Source organism: Entelurus aequoreus, linkage group LG22, assembly GCF_033978785.1.
Source record: "Entelurus aequoreus isolate RoL-2023_Sb linkage group LG22, RoL_Eaeq_v1.1, whole genome shotgun sequence".
NCBI lineage: Eukaryota > Metazoa > Chordata > Actinopteri > Syngnathiformes > Syngnathidae > Entelurus > Entelurus aequoreus.
The window spans coordinates 21,538,693-21,566,192 of NC_084752.1; the positions used below are offsets into that span (position 1 = coordinate 21,538,693).

General features: G+C 38.7%; 3 protein-coding genes across 5 annotated transcripts in view; 2 read left to right on the top strand and 1 right to left on the bottom strand.

Annotated features, from left to right (window-relative positions):
* Window positions 1-15,515, bottom strand: part of mycbpap (mycbp associated protein) — a 29,380-nt gene extending 13,865 nt beyond the window's left edge. For all 3 annotated transcript variants that reach the window (XR_009823862.1, XM_062033472.1, XM_062033473.1), the window contains exons 1-7: window positions 15,379-15,515; window positions 12,536-12,675; window positions 12,321-12,427; window positions 12,057-12,240; window positions 9,812-9,927; window positions 9,560-9,710; window positions 7,959-8,077 (exon numbers count right to left, since the gene is read on the bottom strand). Coding sequence is in view for 2 of the 3 variants with exons in the window: in XM_062033472.1 (XP_061889456.1) it covers window positions 7,959-8,077; window positions 9,560-9,710; window positions 9,812-9,927; window positions 12,057-12,240; window positions 12,321-12,427; window positions 12,536-12,629 (771 nt within the window). In the remaining variant the exon portion in view is untranslated. The remainder of the gene's footprint in view (window positions 1-7,958; window positions 8,078-9,559; window positions 9,711-9,811; window positions 9,928-12,056; window positions 12,241-12,320; window positions 12,428-12,535; window positions 12,676-15,378) is intronic.
* A 1,958-nt stretch (window positions 15,516-17,473) lies between these two features.
* Window positions 17,474-18,722, top strand: rasd2b (RASD family member 2b). The gene is made up of 2 exons (XM_062032590.1): window positions 17,474-18,052; window positions 18,124-18,722. The coding sequence occupies exons 1-2, from the start codon at window positions 17,482-17,484 to the stop codon at window positions 18,633-18,635; spliced, it is 1,083 nt and encodes a 360-aa protein (XP_061888574.1). The 5' UTR covers window positions 17,474-17,481; the 3' UTR covers window positions 18,636-18,722.
* An 8,042-nt stretch (window positions 18,723-26,764) lies between these two features.
* Window positions 26,765-27,500, top strand: part of LOC133639933 (GTPase IMAP family member 4-like) — a 5,622-nt gene continuing 4,886 nt past the window's right edge. Inside the window, exons 1-2 of the mRNA XM_062033636.1 lie at window positions 26,765-26,876; window positions 27,028-27,099. Coding sequence (XP_061889620.1) covers window positions 26,867-26,876; window positions 27,028-27,099 — 82 coding nt within the window. The 5' untranslated portion in view covers window positions 26,765-26,866. The remainder of the gene's footprint in view (window positions 26,877-27,027; window positions 27,100-27,500) is intronic.

Sequence of the window (27,500 nt, forward strand, 5' to 3'; positions counted from 1 at the left end):
TTATTTTCAGTTTTGTGCCCAAGGGACTGATTTTATTTAACACTATATTATTATTTATACACCTATAGTGATCACAGAGACAGGTTGTTTTTGTGTTACTGTATATATTAGTTTTTCTGAAAAATCCCACTTAATATACTTTGGGTAACAACAGTCAATATTTATTTATTTCATTGATTTTTTTTAGGGGGGTAACAGTCAATATTTATTTATTTGATTAAATGTTTTTCTTATATAATAAAAGTGAGCTTTTGTTAAACCAAATATTGTGTTTTTTTCCATATACAACAACCTATCTGGACTCGATAAGAGAATCGATAAGGAACCAGTTCGATAAGAGGATTCGATAATAGGCTCGAACTCGATAATTTCTTATCAAACATCATCCCTATATATATATATATATATATATATATATATATATATACAGTGGCGGTTTTTAATCTGGTAAACATGGCATTTGCTAAGGGGTGCCGTAATCAGAATCAGAAATACTTTATTAATCCCAGAGGGAAATGATCACACATGATCCTTTACCTTAACCGTGGATGGTTTCCTGAAAGGTGGCACAGGTTGTTATACGGTCAGTGATCATGGGCCTCATGTATTAACAGCGTGTTCACACAAAAACCTGCCGTACACCCTTTTTCACGGCAAAGTTGAGATGTATCAAGATGCCTCTAGCACACTTCATGGCTGTCGTCAACACATTTCTACATACTATGGATATTTTGGAAACGCATAGAGGTGATGCTGGGTAACTGTTTGAATAAAGAAACATCAAACAACTACTCCTCAGACTGATTGATGTGTATATCAGAGATATATCTTAATTACCGATACCGATATGAACCGATACCGAAATATACAGTCGTGGAATTAACACATTATTTATGCCTAATTTGGACAACCAGATATGGTGAAGATAAGGTCCTTTTTAAAAAAATTAATAAAATAAGATAAATACATTTAAAAACATTTTCTTGAATAAAAAAAAAAGGAAAACAATATAAAAACAGTTACATAGAAACTAGTAATTAATGAAAATGAGTAAAATTAACTGTTAAAGGTTAGTACTATTAGTGGACCAGCAGCACGCACAATCATGTGTGCTTACGGACTGTATCCCTTGCAGACTGTATTGATATATATTGATATATAATGTAGGAACCAGAATATTAATAACAGAAAGAAACAACCCTTTTGTGTGAATGAGTGTGAATGGGGGAGGGAGGTTTTTTGGGTTGGTGTACTAATTGTAAGTGTATCTTGTGTTTTTTATGTTGATTTAATAGAAACAAATAATAAAATAAGAAAAAAAAACGATACCAATAAAAAAAAAAAACGATACCGATAATTTCCAATATTACATTTTAAAGCATTTATCGGCCGATAATATCGGCATCTCTAATGAAGAGCTAACACACCCCCGTCATGTGTGCAATTGCACAAATGGATATAAAAGCATAGACAAAGAGTTGCAAAAAACACATTAAATTATCGGCATGTTAGCCAGGTATATTACATTCCCGTACAAGGCAGTTGAAAAGGCCGGAATAAAGTGAAATTTGAAGCAACAGCGGGTTTACCTAATGTAATCGGAGCCATCGATAGCACACACATTGCTATAAAAGGGCCATCATATGACGAACATGTACATGTCAACAGGAAACATTTTCATTCGATCAACATTTATTTATAATGTAAAGATCATATATGAAAGGCAAATGCTAGGGATGTATTATTGTAGCAAAATTAATTGCAAAGGTGTATCTCAATCTGTGCGTGTGTAATCCAATTTGCGTGCGTGTGTACTAATTTGTGTGTCTGTATATACATTTGAGTGTGTATTCAGATTTGCGTACGTGTGTTTTAGATCCGCATACGTGTGTTTTGAGTTGTTTGTCTGTCCCTAATCAGAAACATCCCTCGATAGGCTGTCTACTTACACGTGACTTATGCCACACTTCTGCCGTGTAAGATTTGAGTGAGCACATCCAGATTTGTGAGCGTGTAATACAACTTGTGCATTCACAGTCAGAAGTGCATGCGTGTAATACAATCTGCGTCTGTGTATCTATGATCTGCGAGAAGCAGGAGCCTTTTACTGGCTGTTTTTTTTCTGGTTAAACTACATCTTAAGACTTTTGCGACACTTCTGCCGTGTACGATTTGAGCGAGCGCATCCAGATTTGTGAGCGTGTAATACAACTTGTGTGCACGTGTTCAGAAGTGTGCGTGTAATATAATCGGCGTGTGCGTATCTGAGGTGTGCCTACATTTAAGCAACCACGGAAGACACAGCGCAATTTAAACCAATCAGAAACGACGTACAGCTCAGGTGTGTGAAAGAGTGACGCCATGAACCGCCTTACGTTGTTTCTGATTGGTTTAAATTGTGTAGTGTCTTTGTGGCTGGTTAAATGTAGGCACAGTGGATTGACAGCTTGCTCTGGATGCGCTCACTTAAATCTTACATGGCGGAAGTGTCGCAAAAGTCACGTGTAAGTAGACAGCCTATTGGGGACAGACAGACAATATGTATGTGGATCAAAACACACGTACACAAATCTGAATACCGTAATCACACTCGGATTGATCTATAGGCACACAAATTAGTACACACACACATGCAAATTGTATTACACGCGCACAGATTGAGGTACACTTTTGAAAATAATATTGCTACATTAATGCTTCCATAGCATTTGCTTGGTTAAACACATGATTCTTAATTCTAAGTAACAGCTTGGTTGACAACAGACTACAAGCTGTCATTGTGTGCAATGGGTGGCTTCTTGCTGAGAACATTTATTTATGTTATTCTCCTACTATTAATCTCAGTGATGCACATTGAGCATATGTGCGCCCTAAATTTTATATCCCGTCTTCACAGTATAATTTCCAGTCAGTGGTTGAAGTTAGTGACTTGCTGTTTTTTTCTAGTTAAACATCTTAAGATTTTTCAAACAAGACCCTGATTGTCACTGTGTGCAAAGTATACTCCTGTTAAAACCTAAGCGTAAAGGGTGAAATACTAAACCACACATTTATCCTATTGCATGCAGTGCTGCACTAACTTGCAACAACAGTGGACAAGTACACTTTTTCAGGGGCATGGCTAATTTAAATAGCATTTGCCTATTTAAATTGGGGCGGCACTTAACATGTGCGCTTACATCCACGTTGATTGGGATGTACAAAATAAATGTGCTTGGATGAATGTGAGCGCACACTTTAATGTATCTGAATTTTTTGGTGTGTACAACTTTTTCTGGATTGGACTGTACAACATTTTTTTAGTAGGGAATCCACGCAAGTCTTATAATACATGAGGCCCCAGGTCAATGCATGTCTTTCCAAAGATGAGTGAAAAGACTGACTGGTGTGCTTGCTGGCAAATTTTACTTAAAAATGTGAACACTGACTGGACTTTAGATAAAACTGTTACCAAGTTTTGAGTTTCTGTTTCTGACAATACAAATATTTTGTCCAACTACTGTTTTTTTTAATCAATTTAAATTATGCACACAAGCAATAACATGTGATTAATCGTGATTAATCCAAAATTGCACATGTGATTAATTTGATTAAAGGAATTAATCATTTGACAGCACTAATTAGAACTAAGGCAATCGGAATGTCGCACACTCTTGGAGAAAGCAGCGGTTTAAGGCTTGTGCATTATGCACACAAGGGACGGCATGCACACTGTACTAGAGTTCTTTGCACATTCATTGCAGGTTGCTCCTTAAACAGAACATCCAGGACAGTGTGAGCAAGACTAATAGGAGACTGATTGTTTCAGCAAGCAGACACAATTTACTAGGAGGTGAGCCGCCTCGGCTCACTGGTGCAATACTTATTTTAGCGCTAATAAAAGATAAATACTCAAGATATTTGTTCAAATATTTGAAAGTTTTGGTAACAATTAGGAAACACAACATTGAGACTAAATTAAAGATGAGATTCATAGCAACCTAAAATTACAGTTTTATTATTGCATCAAAACTGAAAAGCTGCACTGACAAAAATGTTATATGCTGTTCATTAAAGGCCAACTGAAACCCACTACTACCGACCACACAGTCTGATAGTTTATATATCAATGATGAAATCTTAACATTGCAACACATGCCAATACGGCCGGGTTAACTTATAAAGTGCAATTTTAAATTTCCCGCTGAACTTCCGGTTGAAAACGTCTATGTATGATGACGTATGCGCGTGACGTCAATCGTTGAAACGGAAGTATTGGTACCCCATTGAATCCAATACAAAAAAGCTATGTTTTCATCTCAAAATTCCACAGTATTCTGGACATCTGTGTTGGTGAATCTTTTGCAATTTGTTTAATGAACAATGAAGACTGCAAAGAAGAAAGTTGTAGGTGGGATCGGTGCATTAGCGGCTGGCTGTAGCAACACAACCAGGAGGACTTTGACTTGGATAGCAGACACGCTAGCCGCCGCTAGCCGCCGACCGCACGGATGATCGGGTGAAGTTCTTCGTCCTTCCGTCGATCGCTGGAACGCAGGTGAGCACGGGTGTTGATGAGCAGATGAGGGCTGGCTGGCGTAGGTGGAGCGCTAATGTTTTTATCATAGCTCTGTGAGGTCCCGTTGCTAAGTTAGTTTCAATGGCGTCGTTAGCAACAGCATTGTTAAACTTCGCCAAGCTGGGAATTATTAACCGTGTAGTTACATGTCCATGGTTTAATAGTATTATTAATCTTCTGTCTATCCTTCCAGTCAGGGATTTATTTATTTTGTTTCTATCTGCATTTGAGCCCGATGCTATCACGTTAGCTCAGTAGCTAAAGAGCTTCGCCAATGTATTGTCGTGGAGATAAAAGTCACTGTGAATGTCCATTTCGCGTTCTCGACTCTCATTTTCAAGAGGATATAGTATCCGAGGTGGTTTAAAATACAAATCCGTGATCCACAATAGAAAAAGGAGAAAGTGTGGAATCCAATGAACCCTTGTACCTAAGTTACGGTCAGAGCGAAAAAAGATACGTCCTGCACTGCACTGTAGTCCTTCACTCTCACTTTCCTCATCCACAAATCTTTCATTCTCGCTCAAATTAATGGGGTAATCGTCGCTTTCTAGGTCCGAATCTCTCTCGCTGCATTGTAAACAATGGGAAAATGTGAGGAGTCCTTCCTCCGGTGACGTCACGCTACTTCCGGTATAGGCAAGGCTTTTTTTTATCAGCGACTAATAGTCGTGACCTTTATCGTCGTTGTTCTCTACTAAATCCTTTCAGCAAAAATATGGCAATATCGCGAAATGATCAAGTATGACACAGAATGGATCTGCTATCCCCGTTTAAATAAAAAAAATAATTTCAGTAGGCCTTTAAAGAGCCACTACAAAAGGCATATTTGCAACAGAAAGGTTATGCCTTTGCAGAGGTAATAATGATGGGTCTTCATTTAAGGGGGGCCTATTATGCAAAACCAACTTTTTGTTTCCCTTATTGGTACCTGTTTTTGTGTATTTGGGATCTGCATAAGTTACGAAAAACTACAATATGGGTAACGGGAAGTAGACGCAGTCAAAGTGGAGGCATGTAAGTAAGAAAACAAAATGGCGCATCTTAGAGAGTCAGTCAGAAAGCAAGACTTTAAAGCGGTCTGTAAAACATAATCTATGCAACATTTTGACCATAGAACCAGAATTACATGTTATGTAGACCACAAAGAAGTGTTTTAAAAGTGTCAAAAAACATCAAAATATAACCCCTTTAAAGGCCTACTGAAATGATTTTTTAAAATTTAAACGGGGATAGCAGATCCATTCTATGTGTCATACTTGATCATTTTGCGATATTGCCATATTTTTGCTGAAAGGATTTAGTATAGAACAACGTTGATAAAGTTCGCAACTTTTGGTCTCTGATTAAAAAAAACCTTGCCCCTACCGGAAGTAGCGTGACGTTGTCAGTTGTTCACTCCCTCATATTTTCCTATAGTTTTCAACGCAGCTAGAGCTATTCGGACCGAGAAAGCGACGGTTACCCCATTAATTTGAGCGAGGATGAAAGATTCGTGGATGAGGAAACGTTAGAGTGACGGACTAGAATGCAGTGAAATACATATTTTTTTTCGCTCTGACTGTAACTTAGATACAAGCTGGCTCATTGGATTCCACACTCTCTCCTTTTTCTATTGTGGATCACGGATTTGTATTTTAAACCACCTCGGATACTATGTCCTCTTGAAAATGAGAGTCGAAAACGCGAAATGGACATTCACAGTGCCTTTTATCTCCACGACAATACATCGACGAAGCTCTTTAGCATGAGCTAACGTGATAGCATCTGTCTCAAATGCAGATAGAAACAAAATAAATAAATCCCTGACTGGAAGGATAGACAGAAGATCAACAATACTATTAAACCATGTACATGTAACTACACGGTTAATAGATCTCAGCCTGGCAAAGCTTAACAATGCTGTTGCTAACGACGCTAAGGCTAACTTAGCAACCGGACCTCACAGAGCTATGATAAAAACATTAGCGCTCCACCTACGCCAGCCAGCCCTCATCTGCTCTGCTCATCAACACCCGTGCTCACCTGCGTTCCAGCGATCGACGGCGCGACGAAGGACTTCACCCATCATCCGGTGGGCGGCTAGCATCGGCTAGGCGTCTGCTATCCAAGTAAGTAGTCCTTGTTGTGTTGCTACAGCCAACCGCTAATACACCGATCCCACCTACAACGTTCTTCTTTGCAGCCTCCATTGTTCACTAAACAAATTGCAAAAGATTCACCAACACAGATGTCCAGAATACTGTGGAATTATGAAATGAAAACAGAGCTTTTTTGTATTGTATTCAATGGGGAAGGCATACCTCTGTTCACCGGGCTACGTCACGCGCATACGTCATCCTCCAAAGGCTTTTTCAACCGGAAGTTTAGCGGGAAATTTAAAACTGCACTTTATAAGTTAACCCGGCCGTATTGGCATGTGTTGCAATGTTAAGATTTCATCATTGATATATAAACTATCAGACTGCGTGGTCGGTAGTAGTGGGTTTCAGTAGGCCTTTAACAGTACAGTGGTATCTCATTTTTGCACAACAATTTTCGCCAAAACTTTTCCCAGATTTTTGTGTATGGCCAAACATTGCGCCAAACAAACTAGTCCGTTAGCCTCCATCTTTTTCCACAGAATCAAGTGTCTTAAAAAAATATTCTGCATTGTTTTTCTATTGTGTGTATGGTTACAAAATAAGACAGCATTGGTAGGGTCAAAGAAAATTAAGAGTGCCAGCACTTGAAAAAGTAGCTAAGTACAAAGGTGTATTTTGTATTGCTTTTCTCTGCCCTCTTCCCTTTCTGATCATCACCGTTTTTGCAAAAAACAGTTCTCAATAAAGTTAAATATTATGTTAAATTTTCATTTATTAATTTAATTCATAATTTGTATGTATTTCACATTGTTTTAAACATAGACTTAGACAAACTTTAATGATCCCCAAGGGAAATTAAATTGTTCCACACAGTAGCTCTGTTACAAAGGATGGAAAGGATAATGCACACAAGGGCACAAAAAGAGGGTGAAAACAAAGAGGTATAAAGTTTCTGCATATAAAACTATATTACTCTCTATTAAACAATAATACTAATTTTAGGTGTCTGGAACGGATTCATTGAATTTATATGAATAAAAATACATTTGGTTTTTCATAAGATTTGTTTTTTGTCTGACCTTTCAGAAGGGATTATTAACAAAAACGGAGGTACCACTGTATGTTTATTGTTGTGGTTGTAGTTCGCAGTGGTGTGGAACTGCATCATGTTAATAGTTGTTACTGACACATGGTTTTGATTTAGTTGCAATATTGGATCTAGGAGCTGATAACATGCGAAATCCCAACACAACACAACACATTTAGAAGCATATTTGTTAAACTGCAGTTTAGGCAGATTAAAAAAATTGTATTACCGTCCTGTTGATGTCCATGCCTCCTACAACCTTTTTAATTGAGTTACGATGGCGAAGCATGTTCGTATTTGGGTCCCAAATCCGAGAGACTGGACGCAGCTTCTCAGCACAAGTGATTCCTAAGCATTGGCAAGAAAGATGTAAAAAATACATGTATTCTTTAATGAGCCTACAATATGAACTGCGGCACTTTGCCTGCAAATTGAAGATGAAGAGTCATGAAAGAAAAAGTACAGTACTGATGGGTGTTTTTTCACTACCTCCTCATGAAAAAACTGAATACTGAATTGAATTGTCTCTCAGAAGGCCAGATATCCTTACTTTTAAGTAGTTACTGAAAATGATCTATTCGACACTAATGTCTTCTTGGGTTTGAAAACGTTCCATCACATTTATTAAAATGAATCAGAAGAGGTTATCTGAAGAGCACCTATGATGATTTGAATCTACATTTAAAGCAGTTTCTAATGGTCCAAATAATACATATTGGCTATGCTTTGGTGTCAATTTTGATCCACAGTTACTTTTACAACCCATTGTTTGAGTCTGTCTGCAAGATGCTCGTTTCTGGAGGTGTTCCCAGATTGCAAATGAAACCACGCCCTACCCTCTCCAAAAGTATCAATCCTTTGAAAATGTACACAGTTTAAATATGTATCTTGAAGTTGTCACCACTCTTTATTTTACAGACATATTCATTCACCCGGTCACAATATTAGGTACACCAGCACACCTGTCGATCAATTCACACTCTGCATTAAAAAAGCTGCTTTCAACAACATAAATGCTACTTGCATGTCGCACGTCTGTGTTATAATGCGCATTAAATGATAATAATAATTCATTCAACCTTTTTTTTGTGTTTTCTCATAGTCTGAAGAATGAAAGCCTTTATAATGTCTAATTAGTGCTTCCATTTCGCAGTGACGTCACAAGGTAGCCAGACTGCAAACCCTGCAGAGGCATCCAAAACAGCATGCAAGTGAACACCAAAATGCACGAACCTTATGGTTTGACGCTTTGGCATTGTTAAACATGAGTATCCAGCATTGCAACATTTCTAAGTCAGAAAATACAAAATTCAACATAGCTCCCCTTAAATATTCCTTTTTTTAAGTTGATCTGAGAAAAATACCTTGTCTTCGCATTTGTGCTGTCAAATAATATATTAAAAAAATCTGATTAATGACACTTTTGAATGTGGATTAATCATATTTGATCACAGGTTATATTACTAGCTAGCATAATTTAAATTAACTTAAAAAAGATCCCAATATTTGGACACAGAATTGGTCAGAATATCATCTAGAACCATTTTTTAAAATGTTTTACTTGAATGCACGTCACTCATCTTTGCACTGACGTATGCATTGACCTGATCACTGACCATTTAGCAAACCCTGCCACATTTCAGGTAACCATCTGTGGTTAAGGTAAGGGTAAGGTAGAAAAAAAAATTACGTGATAATCTGCGTTTTTTGTGATTAACACATGAGTTATCTCAATATTTTTGACACCCCTAATTCACATGTTTGTTTTTTTTAAACAATGCAAGGAAAGCATCGTAAAAGGTAATGGCTACGCGTGTTTGAGGAGTATACCTGATTCCTGGAGTATGCTCTGTGGTTGTCCGATCAGTGTGACAAGTTTTGGTTTGCCTTGCTCCGTCAGGTTAAGTGTGGCTCTGATGCCGCTTAGTTCATTTCCATAGCTCTGTGGGAGACTCCAAAACTCACTTCCCACATGGTACCCCTATTGCATAGAAGGAAAAACACATCAGAGATGATTATAATACAGAAGAAGTAAATGATGTGCAAAATATCCAAATGACAAAACATGACATAGAATCATACATATCCTGACTGGATGGTTGGCATGACATGTCTTAGAAGTTCTCTCTGCTTCTGGATTTCTTTGAAACCGTAATCTCGGTTCATCAGTAAGTTCTCCACAGGCCTTTGGAGCTGGCCTTGACACAGATGGAAACAGCGAAATGAAGAAAAACAAATTAGTTAGGATGTACCGTATTTTCCGGACCATAGGTGCACCGGATTACAGGGTGCATTAAAGGAGTCCTTTTATTTTATTTTTTCGATGAATGTAAGTGAGACGGCAGATCAACTGGTCTAAAAGGGGAGTCTATTCAAAGGCTACTCCCTAGATACTCCCTTGGATCACAAATGATGGGTCGTGAGAGCAGGAAGTGCTATGCTGATCAGCCGAGCCGTACCAGAGCTACACTCGGCTAGCAAAGAAATCCGTTAACAGTGCCAAGTTTCTTTGGTGGTTCTTTGGTCAAAATGTTGCGTAGATTATGTTTTACAGATCATCTTCAAGCCGCTTTCTGACAGTCGCTTCCGGATGCGCCGTTTTGTGTGCTTCTTTACGTGGCTCACCTTCGGCACCGTCTTCTCCCCGTCATCTTTGTTTTAGCCGTGTAGCGTGCAAGGACGGGAGTGGAAGAAGTGTCAAAAGATGGAGCTAACTGTTTTAATGACATTCAGACTTTACTTAAATCAATAACGGAGCAGCATCTCCTCATCCGTGAACAACAACAAGGCCGGAAATGTGTCCCGTGAAAAAACGTCCGACCGGAGCTCTCTAATAACTAAAGTTCCTTGGGTGAATAATGTTTAACTCACTACACCGTTATGTTTTAGCGCTTTCATGGCAAGTTTACTGACATATATAAGTAAGAACTTTACACTACTTTGTATTAGAAATGGCAACAGCAGAGGATGAATGTCCCATAACAAGAAGATAGAGAAAAAGAAGCTTATTGACTACAGTTTCGCCATGGACGACAAAGGCTGACGCGCGCAATTTTTCAGGATGTATGCAGATCCCAAATACAGACCAGCAGGTACCAGAAGGTAAGAAAAGTTGCTTTTGCATAATATTGCGAAACAAAACACCAGATAATATGTCTTACCTTATGCACACACCATAATAATACTTGTATGTTTAATGCACAGTACAATCCATCAAGCGGTGCGGCTTCATAGCTTACCAAAGTCATACTAAAACATTTTGATAGATTTTTGAGCGCCGTGTGTAATGTTCTATATTTTCAATGGATCATATAAAATGTTGGTGTTGTTTACTTGATTCATATTGCCATCATAGTGCAGTCTACACCTATATCTTATGTTTGACTGCCATCTACTGGTCACACTTATCACTACACCATGTACCAAATAAAATTGCTTCGAGGTCAGTAAGCAAAACCAGAATTATTTTGTACATTAGGCGCACCGGGTTATAAGGTGCATTGTCGAGTTTTGAGAAAAAAAAAAAGATTTTAAGTGCGCCTTGTAGTCCAGAAAATACGGTATGTTGACTTTCAGTGCATCAAAATGTTATGTCTGTTTTGCCTTGATTGTAATTATGGTAAATTCAAGTAACTTTAATGAGCCTAAGTAGCACTAACTTTGATGAAATCAGCGAGCGTGTGGTGCCACCACCTACTGGGCAAAAAAAGAGACACAATCCTGATGAATCTGAGAGGTCCGTAAAACAAGAAAGGTCGGCAGTGCGGTGGTAAAAATCCAGTCTATTTCCTTTGTACATAATGTACAGAATATACATATAGCCACTACTCTCTCCAATGACAAACTGAATCGTGTGTTTACTCTGCTTTTGTTGTCTTGTGATGCAGCTGTCAATGTAAACCCTGGACCCCTCTGTCCAGGCATCACCCACAAAAGGTGTTTGTGTGGATACAATTAGTTCATTACAGTGATGGAATAAGCCTTCTCTAAAAAGAGGTGATCTGTTTGCACTCATTTTTAGGGCCAGGCTGGTACCATAAAGGAATAGTTTGTTTTTGACAAGAAACATTGTTTGTTTTTGTTGCAAAACTTAAAAGAAATTATCAAAATTCTATTTTGTAATAAATGGGCATTTTTCAAATTGAGACTATTTTTTGTTTGTTAGAAACAATTCAATTGCAACCCACATCAGGACGATGGCTGTTTCATGAACAGCTCCACAAAAACATTGATATACTCAAAACAAGGAACTCTTCATAAGTACTCTTTGGTATCATTTGTGTAGTATCATGGTTTCCAAACAGACTGTCTTGATACGCAAACTCACCAGATAAGACGTTCTGCTGTCGTCTTTTGAGTCTTATATATGCATCCCAATTTTGCAGAGCATTTGCCTTCAAGTCTCTTTGACCAAAAGGAATGGTTCGCTTGTTCTGGGCCATCTCAGAAGGTTGCTTCCCAAGCACCTGGGATGGAGGGTCTCTATGGGAAGTTGGTATTTGCTTCGCCAGCTGGACCAAAGACGTAAACAAGTGAGTTTGGAAATGTTGCATCGTGCAACAAAAGAAATACAAATGTTTCAAGAGTTCACCTCTGTCTCTCCTCTTGTGATCAGATACTTCCTAAAGTCATCCAAACCTCCCAGGATGCAGTGCGGAAGAAGCATCCCTCTGTCATCAAACTGCAACTCTTGAGATCCTACAGCAATACATTTACAAAATAAACATGTTGGCTGCATGAATACATTTTCTAAGTAATTTAATCTCATTTGAGAGTTATGTCATTGTTCAGGAAACATGAACGCACCTGTATGAGTTAGGGATTGAGATCCAAGACGCTGAGTGCCAAGATGAGCATTTCTGCTCACATGAGCTGAGTTACTTTTGATCACATGGGCCATTAGTTGTTTATTTTGTAGTCTTTGGTAGCTGGTTCGACAAGTGAGTCTGTAATGATAATTCCATAATAAGTTAATATCAGTCAGTTAGTGTGTTTCCTTACACGCACACAAACTTGTTTGGAAACAAATTAAGTTTTTTTTCACGTGTTAGGTTCTAACTTCAATTTATGTGCAGGTGATACGTGACCTACTTATCTCCATTGCAGCGGTGGCTTGGGCTCGCTCAGATCAAGGTGGTTTGCAATGTGTGTCATTATTTTCTGTGAGGGGGGGTTATTTTTGGTCTAATTGAAAAGCACAGAGGTTGATGAGGTAGTTCACATTTCCTGGAAGTAACTCAATTTTGAAATTCCCAAGTCTGATTTTTGGAAATGCCATTAATCTACACGCAAAACTTTACATCTCACGATCATACAAAATTATACACCAAGGTAAGTTTGCAACAGCAACGCTTTACTTATAGTTTAAGAAGAGTGTGTACATACCTGTCCTTATAATCCTTAAATATGAAGTTAATCTGAGCATTGAAATATGTTTTTTGTGCTAGCTAAAACTGTTTGTTCGAAGCCTGCCGTGGAAATCCACAAAAATCGTACAACGAGAAAAACTCCACTATGGTCAGTTCGTATAAAACTAATGCACAATTACTCTAAATGGCGCTTTATGATGTTTTAAACCATTCACAGATTGTGATCAAAACAGTGCAGTGATTCTTTACCTGTGGTACGGGGCTCGATCTAGTGGTAAGCCAAAGACTAACTTGCTTAAAGTACAGTGTTTTATTATTTTTCTATATTCAAATGCAGTGTTATTGTTCAAGCTGTGTGTAACATTGGCCAAAAGTATTAAATATACTTGTTTTTAATCAGTACTTGGACCTACTACTACGCTACTGTATTTTAATGTTGGTCATTATGGTGGTACTTGGATGGAGAGCCACGTTTTTGCTCTGTACTTACCCTGAGCATGCTCTTACCGCTAACTAAATAAAAATAATAATACGTTTATTACTTACGTTTTTAGTTTTTTTAATTAAGTGGTTTTATTTGGTTTACTGAACTAATCCATTTTGATTTTTATTTCATGCATTTATGAGATATAACAATGGAGCTATGATGTTTTGAAGTTCATTTTCCAAAATATAGGTCATACATTTCTCTATTGCAGTGATTCTCCAACTGTGGTACGCCAAAGAATCACTTGATTAAAGTAGTGTTCTATTTTCTGATATTTAAACACAGTATCACTGTTCAAACTTTGTGCAATGCTCCAGTGAGCAAAATATTGAATATACTTGTTGAATAAAACCTCTGCTTAGTTTTCAATGAATACTTAGGCCTACTACGCTACTGCATTTGATCATTGGTCACTATGATGGTACTGGGAGAGGCAATTTTTTTTCCTGAGGTAGTACTTGGTGAATTTTTTTTTTTAAACAATTGCCTTATTGTCTTATATTTTAAGAAAAAAAAAAAAATTTGTTAAATAAAACCTCTGTCTTGTTTTTAATCAATACTTGGGCCTACTACGCTACTTTGTTTTGATGTTGGTCATTTTAGTGGTACTTGATAGATAGTACTTTATTGGAAAATTAAAATGGATGGAGACAAAGTTTTTTTCTTAGGTCGTACTTACCGTGAGCATGCTCTTACCGCTAATTAACTAGATAAAATAATAAGTAGATTAATTAAGTTTTTAGTTTCTTTAATTAAGTGGTTTTATTTGGGTTACTGAACTAAACCATTTGGCTTTTTATTTCATGCATTTATGACATTTAACAATGGAGCTATGATGTTTTGAAGTTCATTTCCCAAAATATAGGTGATACATTTCTCTATTGCAGTGATTCTCAAACTGTGGTACGCCAAATAATCACTTGATTAAAGTATTGTTCTATTTTTTTGATATTGAAACACAGTGTTACTGTTCAAACTGCGTGCAAAACTGCAGTGGTCAAAATAAAGTTAGTTAAAGTACCAATTATTGTCACACACACACACTCGGTGTGGTGAAATTAACCTCTGCATTCGACCCATCCCCTTGTTCACCCCCTATAAGCTGAGAGGAGCAGTGAGCAGCAGTGGTGGCTGCGCCCAGGAATCATTTTGGTGATTTAACCCCCAATTCCAACCCTTGATGCTGAGTGCCAAGCAGGGGATGCATTGAATATACTTGTTAAATAAAACATCTGCCTTGTTTTCAATGAATACTTAGGCCTACTACGCTACTGCATTTGATCATTGGTCACTATGGTGGTACTTGGCGAGCCAATCTTTTTCCTGAGGTGGTACTTGGTGAAACTGTTTTGAGAACAATTGCTTTATTGTCTTAATAGATCATTTAAGATACAAATGCAATTGATTTTTGTACTTAAAAAATTCGTAGCCGATCCCTTCATGTTTGTGTCACGTACTTATAGAGTGTGACTGATTACGTCATGGTGACTCTTTTTAATGACGCCGTGTTTTGGTACTGTTAAGTTTAGCCCTAGGGGATGTCGAGTGGGTCTTCAACCAAGATTAGAGTAATATCAGTTACTGAACTCGCATTATATTTCCCAAGTTGCCACACACTTACCTCGACTCTCCAGTTATATTTAACACACTGCCCATAGAAACGTGTCACCTCATTTTTAACTCAATTTCTCCGAAACGTTCCCACAGAAAACAATCGAAGAGGCATTCTCCACAGAACATTTGAATGTTACACATAAAAAGAAAATACAAGAACGAGGATAAAGGTTTCTTACCCCTGCAGTTCAGAGTTGATCCAAACACCGTCGACATGCAGTTGGCGCCTAGCAACCTGTGTCGTAAATACTTACCGTAATTCTTAGTGCTGCAGCGCTGCTACATTTGACACCATTTACCGTACACGGAGTGGCCAACGCTACGTCATAAAGATGAGTAGTAAAGCCGGATTAGGTGAATACGAAATTCATTTAAAAAGAATGTAAAACTTTGATTAAAAATATTTATAGTACATGCATGATGACAAATGAGATACAAAGGAAATAGTATCTCATAAAATGAGAATAAGAATAATATATTAATGTAATAAAAATGTTTGTATTACCTTGAAAAAGGAGATACAAAGAAAAAAACATAGTATCTCATAAAATGTGAATAAAAATAATGTATTAATGTAATAAAAATGTTTGTATTACGTCCCTAATTGGTAGAAAGCCCACTGTTTAATAGGTTTGTGTGTATGCTTCACTGATGACAGTATTTGGTGAACACCGTTTTGTCCTACAAATTTCGGCGGTTCTTGAACTCATCATCGTGTGGACTGTTGTTGTTGTTTTTTTCATTTATTTATTTATTTCAGGCAATGACATAAAAAAGTAGAAAGTTGACAACACATAATAATATAAATGAATACAGTGCAAAAGATAATGTATAGTATGTAATGCACTGTGACGCAACAGTTTGTTTACATGTACAATCTTCCACTCCTTCTTTGTCTCATTTTGTCCACCAAAAGTTTTATGCTGAGTATGAATGTACAAAGGTGTGCTACATGCTTATGTGTGCTATGGCTATTAGTACCCCTCTAGGGGCCCAGGCTTAGACTGAATTTTTTGTTTTGTTTTCACCCCCAGCGTTTACCTGTTTCTCACCTTTTTTGTTAGGGGCGCCGGAAGTTGGCAGACCCGTCAGTGATCCTGTTCTGTCTCCCTGTAATGTTTGTTTGATCTTCAATGGTTTTGTGCTGAAAATCTTAATTTCCCTTCGGGGATTAATAAAGTATTTCTGATTCTGATTCTGATTTGTGGATGTTATTGACTCGTTGGAGTGCTAATCAGTCATATTTGGTCAGTGCATGACTGCAAGCTAATCAATGCTAACATGCTATTTAGGCTAGCTGTATGTACATATATTGCATCATTATGCCTCATTTGTAGGTATATTTGAGGTAATTTTATTTCCTTAACTTTTATCCTCTTTGTGTATAATTTAGTTTTGCATGTCTCATGACACATTTCAGATAGTTGTTTGTTTGCCATGTTGTTCCAGACCACAGCAAACATCACCTAGCTTGCCAAAGTTTGTAATAAATCTATTAAAAGAAGACAGCCTACCGTTTCCTTTAACTTGGACACACACACTACCTTTGGCCATTAAAAGCCAGTAATTTCCAGGAGTTATCTCACCTTCCGAGTAGCCTCTGATTTACCAATGATTTCTAATGTTGTAAAATGTGTAGAATAAATATTACATTTCAACATTTCTGTCAATGAAGATTTGCTTCAGCCTGTGACACATAGTCATTTTGATAGTAGGCTAATATAGACACTTACGTCATGTGTTGCCTTCATTATAACACTTATGTAAGGCTTTTAATTTTTGTGGCTCCAGACAGATTTCTTTTTTGTATTTTTGGTCCAATATGGCTCTTTCAACATTTTGGGTTGCCGACCCCTGCCTTAAATCAAGTAAGTAATCCATATTCAAAAGAGTGATTAATCTGATGAAAAAACACCATTTGACAACACTAGTAAACACTGTTCAATAATTAGTGAGGTTGTGTTGCTGCCGATCCCCAAAGACAATAACAGTATATAACATTTTTTTACAAACACAATATTTTTATAGGACAAATGTAGAACTTTGTATATTTGTAAGTCGTGCATGGATTGTGTGTTACTACACTGGTATAATTACAGCATTGGAAGAAATAATGCTGCTTGATGATTCAGACTATGAACAGAAGGTTCTGCATGCACATAATAATGATCTGTCAATCAGCATGCATGACGCAGCTCATGGACCACGTGGGGATCTTCTATATCTGGACTCTCACACTCCCACCCACATCATTTCTACGCAACACGATACAAGTTGGCAGCATGTCCACTGGCACACAGACCACCTCCTTGCAGGGCTCCAAGCTTCTTGGCAGCGGAGACGTGCAGAGCTCCGGATCCTCCCAAGTCCTGCTGACGTCCAAAAACGCGTCGCAACACCTAATCTCGTTGGGGATCAAAGAGGGTCTGGGCATCCTCAAAGTGGCCACGGCTCAGTGGAAACAGGACAAAAAGACGACGGATGAAGCCATGAGGCAATCCGCGCACTGTACCAACCCGTGCAAGAGATCGCCTCTGGACCAGCTGGCCGCCCTGGTTTTTCACGGCCAAACCTGGAATCGGCAGATATGTGAAGAACCACGACAGGACCGCTTGTTTTCCACCAAGCCGCAGAACTGCAAACGCATCGTGGTTCTTGGCGCACCACGTGTCGGTAAGACTTCCATCCTGCGACGATACCTCCGAGATGGATTTGCGGAGGAATACAAGCCCACATCCGAGGATTTTGTCCGTAAACTGTTCCGTATCCGCGGTGAGACTTATCAGGTTGACATACTGGATGCATCCAGGGAGAGGGACTTCCCAGCCAAGCGACGGTTGTCCATCCTTACTGGTGTGTATTGTTTTATTAGCATGGTGAAAAGTGGACATTTCCGTGTATTAAATGTGTTGTTGTTTCTTCAGGGGACATTTTCCTGCTGGTCTTTAGTGTGGATGACAGAAGCTCCTTTGAAGAGGTCTGCGCACTCAGACAGGAGATTCTTGCTGCCAAATCCAAACTCACAAAAAGGTCCCAACTTGCCTTGGTGGTGTGCGCCAATAAAGTGGACCTCCTGGAGTCTGAGAGGGACGTCTCACAGGCGGAGGTGCTCCGAGCTCTGGGAGAAAACTGTGCCTACTTCGAAACATCTGCAAAGGACAGCACCAATCTGGAGAAGGTGTTCGAGGCCTTGGCGAAGCGCGGCGGGCTTCCGGCTGAAACGGGGCCGTCACAGCATCGCAAAGTCTCTCTACGGTCCTACCAGGCAATGCGCACTGAAAGCGTCCGAGTCCAATCTGCGAGAAACGATGATGCCTGCGGGGTCCTGTACCCGCTGGCCCAAAGGCCGAGCTTCAGCGCAGATCTGCGGCATGTCATTGGGACACATGGTGCACAAAAGGGCGGCAAAACACAAGAAAGATGTCACATTCAATGAGAGACTGAATGACTGGTAGGCATTGTTCAACTAAATTATTTGTATTAAATATTTGAAATAAACACAATTCTATGATATTGCACTTTATATGACTTTGTAATAAACATTTTAATAGTCCGCTCTGCTTGGTCTTATCAATTTAAGCCATCCTGTGTGTGTGTGTGAGTGTGTGTGCGTGTGTGTGTGTGTGCGTGTGTCATAGAGACCGTGGAAGGATGTTGAGTCAGTTATTTGATTATGTTGACTGTTATATAATCTACTGTATAGTCAAATGTCAACTCCTCATTACCCACACTTTGTTTGTGACCGTGTGTGTGTGTGTGTATGTGTGTGTGCATGTGTGTGTAGTTGTGTGAAGTTGAGCTGGAGCCTATCCCATCACAATACACCAAAATAGGCAAACAAGTAGGGGTGCACAGGGCCCCCCTTTAGGTCAAGTCGGCCCTCTTTGTTGGCATTATAAATTGCAACATTACCTCAAGGCAGTCTCCTATGTATATGCTTGTTCACTTTCCAAGTGCTTGAACCGGTGCTGAGTCTGCTACTGGACGTGAAGTCACGTGCAACACAGGTATGGGAAATTGGGCTATAGTGATAGATTTCAGTCAGCACCTTTAAAATTGCAGAATTCGTTGCCCACCCGGACTGCCATGTGGTTAACCTGTGATAGTTCCAGGGTATATTCCCTCACTTGCTTTCAAGTCAGCTGGGATAGGCTCCAGCTCACTCATGACCCTGAACATTAGAATTGGATGGATACATTATTGTTTTAAGCCGGGGGTCAGCAACCCGCGGCTCCCGAGCCGCATGCGGCTCTTTAGTGCCACCCTTGTGGCTCCCTGGAGCATTTTAAAAAAAGGATTCAAAATGGAAAAATATTTTTTGGGTTTTAGTATGTTTTTTGTCTTGAGGACAAACATCACATAAACCTTCCCGATTGTTAGAAAGCCCACTGTTTAATATGTTTGTGTGTAAGCTCCAATGATGAGAGTATTTGGTGAACATCGTTTTGTTCTACTAATTTCGCCGGTTTTTGAACTCACCACAGTGTGGACTGTGACGCAACAGTTTGTTTACATGTAAAATATTCCACTCCTTCTTTGTCTCATTTTGTCCACCAAACGTTTTATGCTGTGCCTGAATGCACACAGGTGCGCTTTGTTGATGTTATTGACTTGTTGGACTGCTAATCAGGCATATTTGGTCAATGCATGACTGCAAGCTAATCAATGCTAACATGCTATTTAGGCTAGCTGTATGTACATATTGCATCATTATGCCTCGTTTGTAGGTATATTTGAGCTCATTTAATATCATTTACTTTTATCCTCTTTGTATATAATTTAGTTTTGCATGTCTCATGACACATTATCTGTATGTAATATTGGCTGCATTTCTGATAGTTGTTTGTGTGCCATGTTGTTCCAGACCACAGCAAACATTACCAACTTGCCAAAGATTATAATAAATCTATTTAAAGAAGACAGCCTGCCGTTTCCTTAAACGTAGACACACACATTTATACCTTTGGCCATTAAAAGCCAGTAATTTCCAGGAGTTATCTCACCTTCTGAGTAGCCTCTGATTTACTAATGGTTTCTAATGTTGTAAAAATGTGTAGAATAAATATTACATTTCAATATTTCTGTCAACGGAGATTTGCTTCAGCCTGCGACACATGGTCATTTTGATAGTAGGCTATTATAGCTAATATAGACACTTACGTCATGTTTTGCCTTCATTATAAGACTTGTATACGGCTTTTAATTTTTTACGGCTCCAGACAGATTTTTTTTTTGTATTTTTGGTCCTCCAATATGGCTCTTTCAACGTTTTGGTTTGCCGACCCCTGTTTTAGGCTAACTCAATGTACCGCAGTGTTTCTCAATTATTTTCTGAACACCCCCCCCAGGAAGAAGAAAATATGACTATAAAAAGTACATCCATCCATCCATCCATTTTCTACTGCTTATTCCCTTAGGGGGCGCTGGAGCCTATTTCAGATACAATAGTGCAATTTGTCTTTAAAATTGTTATAACTATACCTTTGCATAACATTGTAAGTTTATTACACTTAAAGGAAACAACACACCGGTCTTTCCTCGTCAGTCACCATAGTTACAGTGAAGCCAAGTGCTACTTCTGTTCCCTGTACAATGTTTGTTTGTCTAATCTTGAATGTGTTTGTGGTAAAAATACAATGTTGTTGTAATGGGCAATGACAATAAACACCATACTATACCATAACATAATCCAAGTGAAACTCTGTGTAAGGATCAAAACCTTGAAGTTAAAAAGCGAAAAGCCTTAAAACGGTCAATATTTAGAGAGTATCTCTGACGTGAAGAAGAACAAAATCCCTCACTTTTACAGGATTGGCATTATCAATTATTCATGGCAAAGACTACTTCCTGACTATGGCAACAGACCAAAGACAAACTGAAATTAATACTGTACACACTTGCAAATGAGAATTAAAAGTGTAAGAAATCAAGATATAATAACTGGACAACTAAGTTCTCATTATCAGTTCACAGTTAAATTGAAAATAAATATTTTATTAGTTTTCTGTCAAAATTAACAAGTTAACTCCTGTGATTAATTTTAAAAAAAATACTGTATTAATCATGGAATCACTTAAATTAGAAAAAAATATTAGCTCATGCTAACAACGTTCGCGTCATTACATTACGATAGCATGTGCAAATATGCATGAAAACACTCCCACAGATGGACTGTTTAGTAAGTATAAACAGTTTTAGTTATACTGTAAAATTACAAACGTTGCTTGATGAATGAATAATACACATGAGTCTAAACACTAAGCACGGCTGGGAGATGAACACGGAACTCTGGTTAGAAAAAGAAAATGCACTCTACCAGTAAATGTAAAGACACCTACAGTGAGCAAACTCGTCCATAAGATGGCACTATAGCACAAACAATAAAACACTTTCTTGGTGTATTTGATTGTTTTTTGTTTTTAAATTATTTTTAGTATGGCTGTTATGGGAGAAAAATCCATAAATTAGCCGCACCATCTTATAAGCCGCACGGTTCAAAGTGTAAGAAAAAAGTAGCGGTTTATAGTCCGGAACTTACGGTATTATTTAGCAGACTTTGCATAGAGTTGTAGTCCCAAAACGTTAGATGGCAGTAGTGTATAGTCTACGGCAGGAGGAGTTTGCTAAGTATAAAAATTAACCTGAAAATTTTGAATGAAAGAAACAGCTGTTTTAAAAGTGTCCACTGGATGTCGCAATAGCAATTCTTTGTATCTTTGTAGATGATGCTACATATGTACAAAACCACATGATGTTAGTACATCAGTCGAGGAAAATGATCAAACTACATAAATAACATCCTGTAATTTGATTTTGATATATCTTTTTTATCTTGATAGATTGAAAATTAACACCAATGGGTTGATTGATGAACATTATCACATCATTTATTCAGAAAATATAAATAACGACAAATAAAGATAGAATACAATTAACCAAAACATGTAAGTGTAAAAAAACAACAACAACATTATGATTTGTACAATTTCAGAATGTGCTTGTTCTATTTTTAAACAAAGAAAACAATCTGAAGTTGTCTTTATTTTTAAGTTATCGTGCCGTGATTTTACCAGTCCATGATTTCTCCATGTGGCCCCCGATCTAAAATGAGTTTGACACCCTTGGTCTACGGTGTCTTGCCTAGTCCGGGAGTAGTCTTTTCCATTAAATTTAATTTATTCTTTGTTGTGCCTTAAAAAAAACCTGTCCGCGGGCCTGATCTGGCCCTCGGGCCGTACGTTTGACACCCCTGAACTAAGGTATCAAAATTTGGCACTGTTTGATTTTGCAAGAATTAATACCTGACATAATTGGGTCAGTGCCTGTAGAAGTACCAAATTTGGTACCCATCCCTGATCAAAAGCCAATTTCCCCAATACTTTTGACCACCTTATATTTTATATGTACAGGTGTTTGCGCCACCATTTTCGTATGTCAGTTTACATTCAAAAGGTAAATCAGAACATTTGCTACACGATAGCCTCATTGCATCAATTTGGGTTTGCGTGTTACTTCGGAGATCTAGTGGAAATGTTAGCGTGTCGGCTCATTGTGATGCCAGTTGTGTTCGTCAACAGTGCAATTAGTCACTAATTCACAGCAGCTGGGAGAGATCAGTCAACGGAGATATGAAAGAAGGGATGGAGGCAGCTTCTCACGCAAATACATGAAAGGGCAGTTAAATGACAAGCCGTGAGAAAGACAGAAACACACAAGCTGCCACCTGCCACCAGTTTACTCACTGTGTTTGCAATGGACAAGCAGTGCACATTATATTGTCCGTTCTCAAAAAATGTAACTAAAATATTGGTTTTACTTTCGAAAAAAGCGATGTTTTTCTTTTCGAGCAAAAAAAGCGCCTCGTTTGCCACTTTTCTCTCTGTGTTAGATTATGGTAATTTGCTCTGTCTATATAAATGCTTCATTTAACTCTCTACAAATGATTGACACTGAATATCATGCGTCATTTTGGGCTATTGCCCCTCTACCTTTGCACCTTAATAGCACAACTCATATTATCTGCGTTCAAATGAGCAGCTGGTACTTTCTGTTCTTTACGCTTGTACAGAGCTGGCTAAAAGGGCTTCAAAGTACCTTATTCTCAGAGCATTCAATCGATCACAACTGGACTTAGGTTGGTCAGATCTAGTCTAGTGGCTGGTGGAAATAGACTTAGACTTAGACAAACTTTAATGATCCACAAGAGAAATTGTTCTAACCACAAGGGAAATTGTTCAGTTGGGGTTTTGGCACCGCAGCCGTTAGACAACATCTGAACAATCTGAGTATATGAGCATGAACTCAGGGAGGCCACGGAGAACTACAGGAGGAAACTGGAAGGGAAGCTGAAGGAAAACAACATGAAGGCAGTTTGGAGAGGTATGCAGACCATCACCGGCCTCAAACCGTCGGGGGGTAGGGGGGTGGGCGGAGACAAAGAGAGGGCCAATGAGCTAAACCAGTTCTTTAAGAGGTTTGACACAGTGGCTCTGACAAGCTCCTGCCCCCCTCAACACATGCCAGCCGGCCCCCTGACAACTTCAGCGAACCAATCCATCCTCCTCTCCCCTCCTCACAGACCCCCAACTCCAATGACTACCTCCCCCTACTTAACACCTCACCCTCAGCTTGATGACCCCCCCCCCCCCCCCAGTGTGTCTGTCTGCAGAACAGGTGAATGCATAGCTAAATAAGTTACACCCAGGCAAGGTCGCGGGTCCTGACGGTGTGAGCCCCAGGGTGCTCAAAGCCGGCGCCCCACAGCTGTGTGGCGTGCTCCAGCACATCTTCAACATGAGCCTTAGGCTGCAGAAAGTCCCCACACTGTGGAAAACCTCATGCGTGGTCCCCATCCCCAAGTGCACGCGACCCAGCACGTCGAAGGACTACAGGCCGGTGGCTCTAACCTCCCATATCATGAAGACCATGGAGAGGTTGGTCCTGGAACAACTCCGCCCTACAGTCAAGCCCCACCTGGACCCACTCCAATTCGCCTACCAGCGCCAATACAGCAATACTAGGAAAATACCACTAGGAGACAGTACCACTCTGTAAACACCCTCCCGTTCCCTCTTCACATGTCATCTACAGTTGGTAACTTTTATTTATGACAGTTATGAATAGTGAAATATTACAAGAAACAATATCTACAGAACATTAAAAGAAGCCTGGTATGAATCAAATCAAATAAAATGCCATGTATTATACAACAGTGGCCTTTAAAGTTAAAGTTAAAGTACCAATGATTGTCACACACAAACTAGGTGTGGTGAAATTATCCTCTGCATTTGACCCATCCCCTTGTTCACCCACTGGGAGGTGAGGTGAGCAGTGAGCAGCAGTGGTAGCCACGCCCGGGAATAATTTTTGGTGATTTAACCCACAATTCCAACCCTCGGCAAGTGCCAAGCAGGGAGGTAATGAGTCCCATTTTTTTTTTATAGTCTTTGGTGTGACTCGGCCGGGGTTTGAACTCACAACCTACCAATCTCAAGGCAGAACCTCTTATCCACAAGGCCACTGAGCAGGATTTCCATTGCAGACAATGTTATAGATGCTAGTAATTTTCAAGCCGTCATTTTACGGTATAATTAAAGAAAAATACCATAATAGTAAAAAAAAGAAGTGCATAATACTTAACAAGAAATTACATTATCATCAACATTTTTTAACAATTTTACAGCCCTAAAGTTACGTTTGGGTCGCATGTTTATGCACGGTTCATTCTCCCAAGATGCAGCAGGAACTCCGGAGGCAGGGTGCAGGTAAGACGATGATTTATTCTCATAAATCATTCAAAAATACAAAAATACAAACAAGCGTACCGATAGCACGGGGAGCTAAGGCGAAACTTAGCACAGGAATCAAAAGATAAACAGACATAGGCACCAGAAGCAAGGTATACACAAACGTAACTTGTTGCTTACAGCAAACAAGACAGCCAGACAGTGTGTGGCGAAAAACAGGAATATAAGTAGCTCTCTGATTAGTACCCAGGAGCAGGTGAGCAGCCCGAACACTAATCAGAGGCAGGGGAAACTAATCAGCACCCATGACAACTAAAACACAAACCCAGGGGTGCTGAAAACAGAACTGAGGGAGTCAAAAATTAAACAAAACATGATCCGGGCAACGGATCATGACACCTTCATTCATTCCTTGTCTTATCCCAGCTGACACTGGGTGAGCGGTGGGATTATGTAGGTTCATTTGTGTCTTTATTACAGAAGCTTTTTATGGACAATGAATTTATTTTTTGTGTTAAAATTTTGTGAACTGATTTTTTTTTTATATTAAATGATGCTGACAATTTAATTACATAATTGTGTGTTTAAAAATGCATCCATCTATCCATTCATTTTCTATCGGGGTCGCGGCGGTGGCTGGAGCCTATTCAATTAGTCAAAATACAGTGTTTTCAAATTCAGTGTGTTAAAAAAAAAATCAGTGCAAAACAATTCAGTGCAGAAATATTAATTGCCAACAAATCCCAATTTTTCTTCAGCAGGTTCAGCACAATATTTTCAATGGTTCCGCCCCCAACCTGAGCCCACCTCACCAGGCCCCCAAAATAGATGAGAAGCTAGTGACCTCCATCCTTGGTCTAGTAAACGCACATAAATCCTTTGGCCCTGACGAGCTAAGAGGAAGGGTGCTGAAAAGATACTTTACTCAGTTAAGTGGGCCTCTCACCAAGTTTTTCCAGCAGCTACTGGACTCTGGAGGTTTACCTGACTACTGAAAGGAAACAAACATAACTTGAGACCGAATCAAATGCTTCAGTCTTAATTTCCCAGAACTAGGTCTTGAATTTTGAAGCATTTGAAGCAGCATATTTTCTGCACTGAATTTTTTCACATAATTTTTTAACACTGATGTTTTATACACTAATTTTATTTACACTGAATTTTTACACACTGAATTAAAGAAATACCTGGATTTTAACAAATTAATTTTTTTATTTGAGAAATTTTGCTCAAAACATTGTTATTGCTCACACATTTTTATTCAATAAAATTGTCAGCATAATTTGATACAAAACAAAAAAATCAACACAAAACATTCTGTTACATACATTCAGTGTCAAAAAAAAGCTTTTGTAATAAAGACACAAATTAACCTCCATACAGGGTACAACCTGAACGGTTCACTAGCCAATCACAGGGCAAATATAAGTAAACAACCATTCACACTCATATTCAAAAGGAAAGATAAAGGGAAATAAGACTGGAAAATAGGTACAAAGCCAGAAACAGGTGTATTCCAATCATGCAAATAGTTTTAGTCAGAGTGTCTTGGTTCTTAAGTAAGAGGAACATCAACAATGTGAATGTATTGTCTCCGAAAAAACTTGTCCGAGCTTAAGTGCAGGTAAAATTCACTAATATTTAGTAAAAAAAATGGGAATATTGCCTTTTTTTTCTCTTAAACATGGCAGTTGTGTTATTATTCCAACCCACTCAGAATACCCAGAGCATTGGACTGCAAATGTGGGGATTCTAAGGAAAGACAATACAAGGAAATAGGAAGCACCCTGTGCACGACCTACGCTTCCAGACATTTTTCAGTCAAACAAATGGGAAAGCTGAGGTAAGAAGCTAAATAAATTCTCAATCTAGACCTGGAATAACATACTTGGCTAATCTTCTAAACTGGGAATATAAAGTAATGGCTGAAGGTAAGACAAATATTTGCTCACAAACAAGTTACAAATAAAATATACATTTATTACCAGAATGGCATAGAATAACGGATACATATACAGATAGTTATGATGATGTCATGGGTGTTTTCCCTTTCTGTGTCCATGTTATTACCAATCGTTACAGAAATACCTCTGCGAGAAAAGAAGCAGAAAACTCTACCTCGATCTGATGGGTGTGGTCTGAATAACTTTGATGGTAGGTTCATTCATTGTCTCGTTCCTGTCTGACACTGTAATTCTACTGAGTCGAAACTAATAAATTTCTTTTTTTTGTAGTTTAGTTTAGTTTTTTTTAACATGCATACTGGGATACATTGTCATTAACTTCCTGCTGACACACTTTGTTATATACCTTAGAACCAGGGGTGTCAAACTCATTTTAGATCGGGGGCCACATGGAGCAAAATCTACTCCCAAGTGGGCCGGACTGGTAAAATCACGGCACGATAACTTAAAAATAAAGACAACTTCAGATTGTTTTCTTTGTTTAAAAATAGAACAAGCACATTCTGAAATTGTACAAATCATAATGTTTTTTTGTTTTTTACAATTACATGTGGCGGTTAATAGTATTCTATCTTTATTTGTCGTTATTTA

Excerpts from the sequence above, each read along its gene's own strand:
- rasd2b (XM_062032590.1), top strand. The coding sequence starts at position 17,482 with ATGTCCACTGGCACACAGACCACCTCCTTGCAGGGCTCCAAGCTTCTT. Across the intron at positions 18,053-18,123 it reads ACGGTTGTCCATCCTTACTG|GGGACATTTTCCTGCTGGTC; the intron begins GTGTGTATTGTT and ends TTGTTTCTTCAG.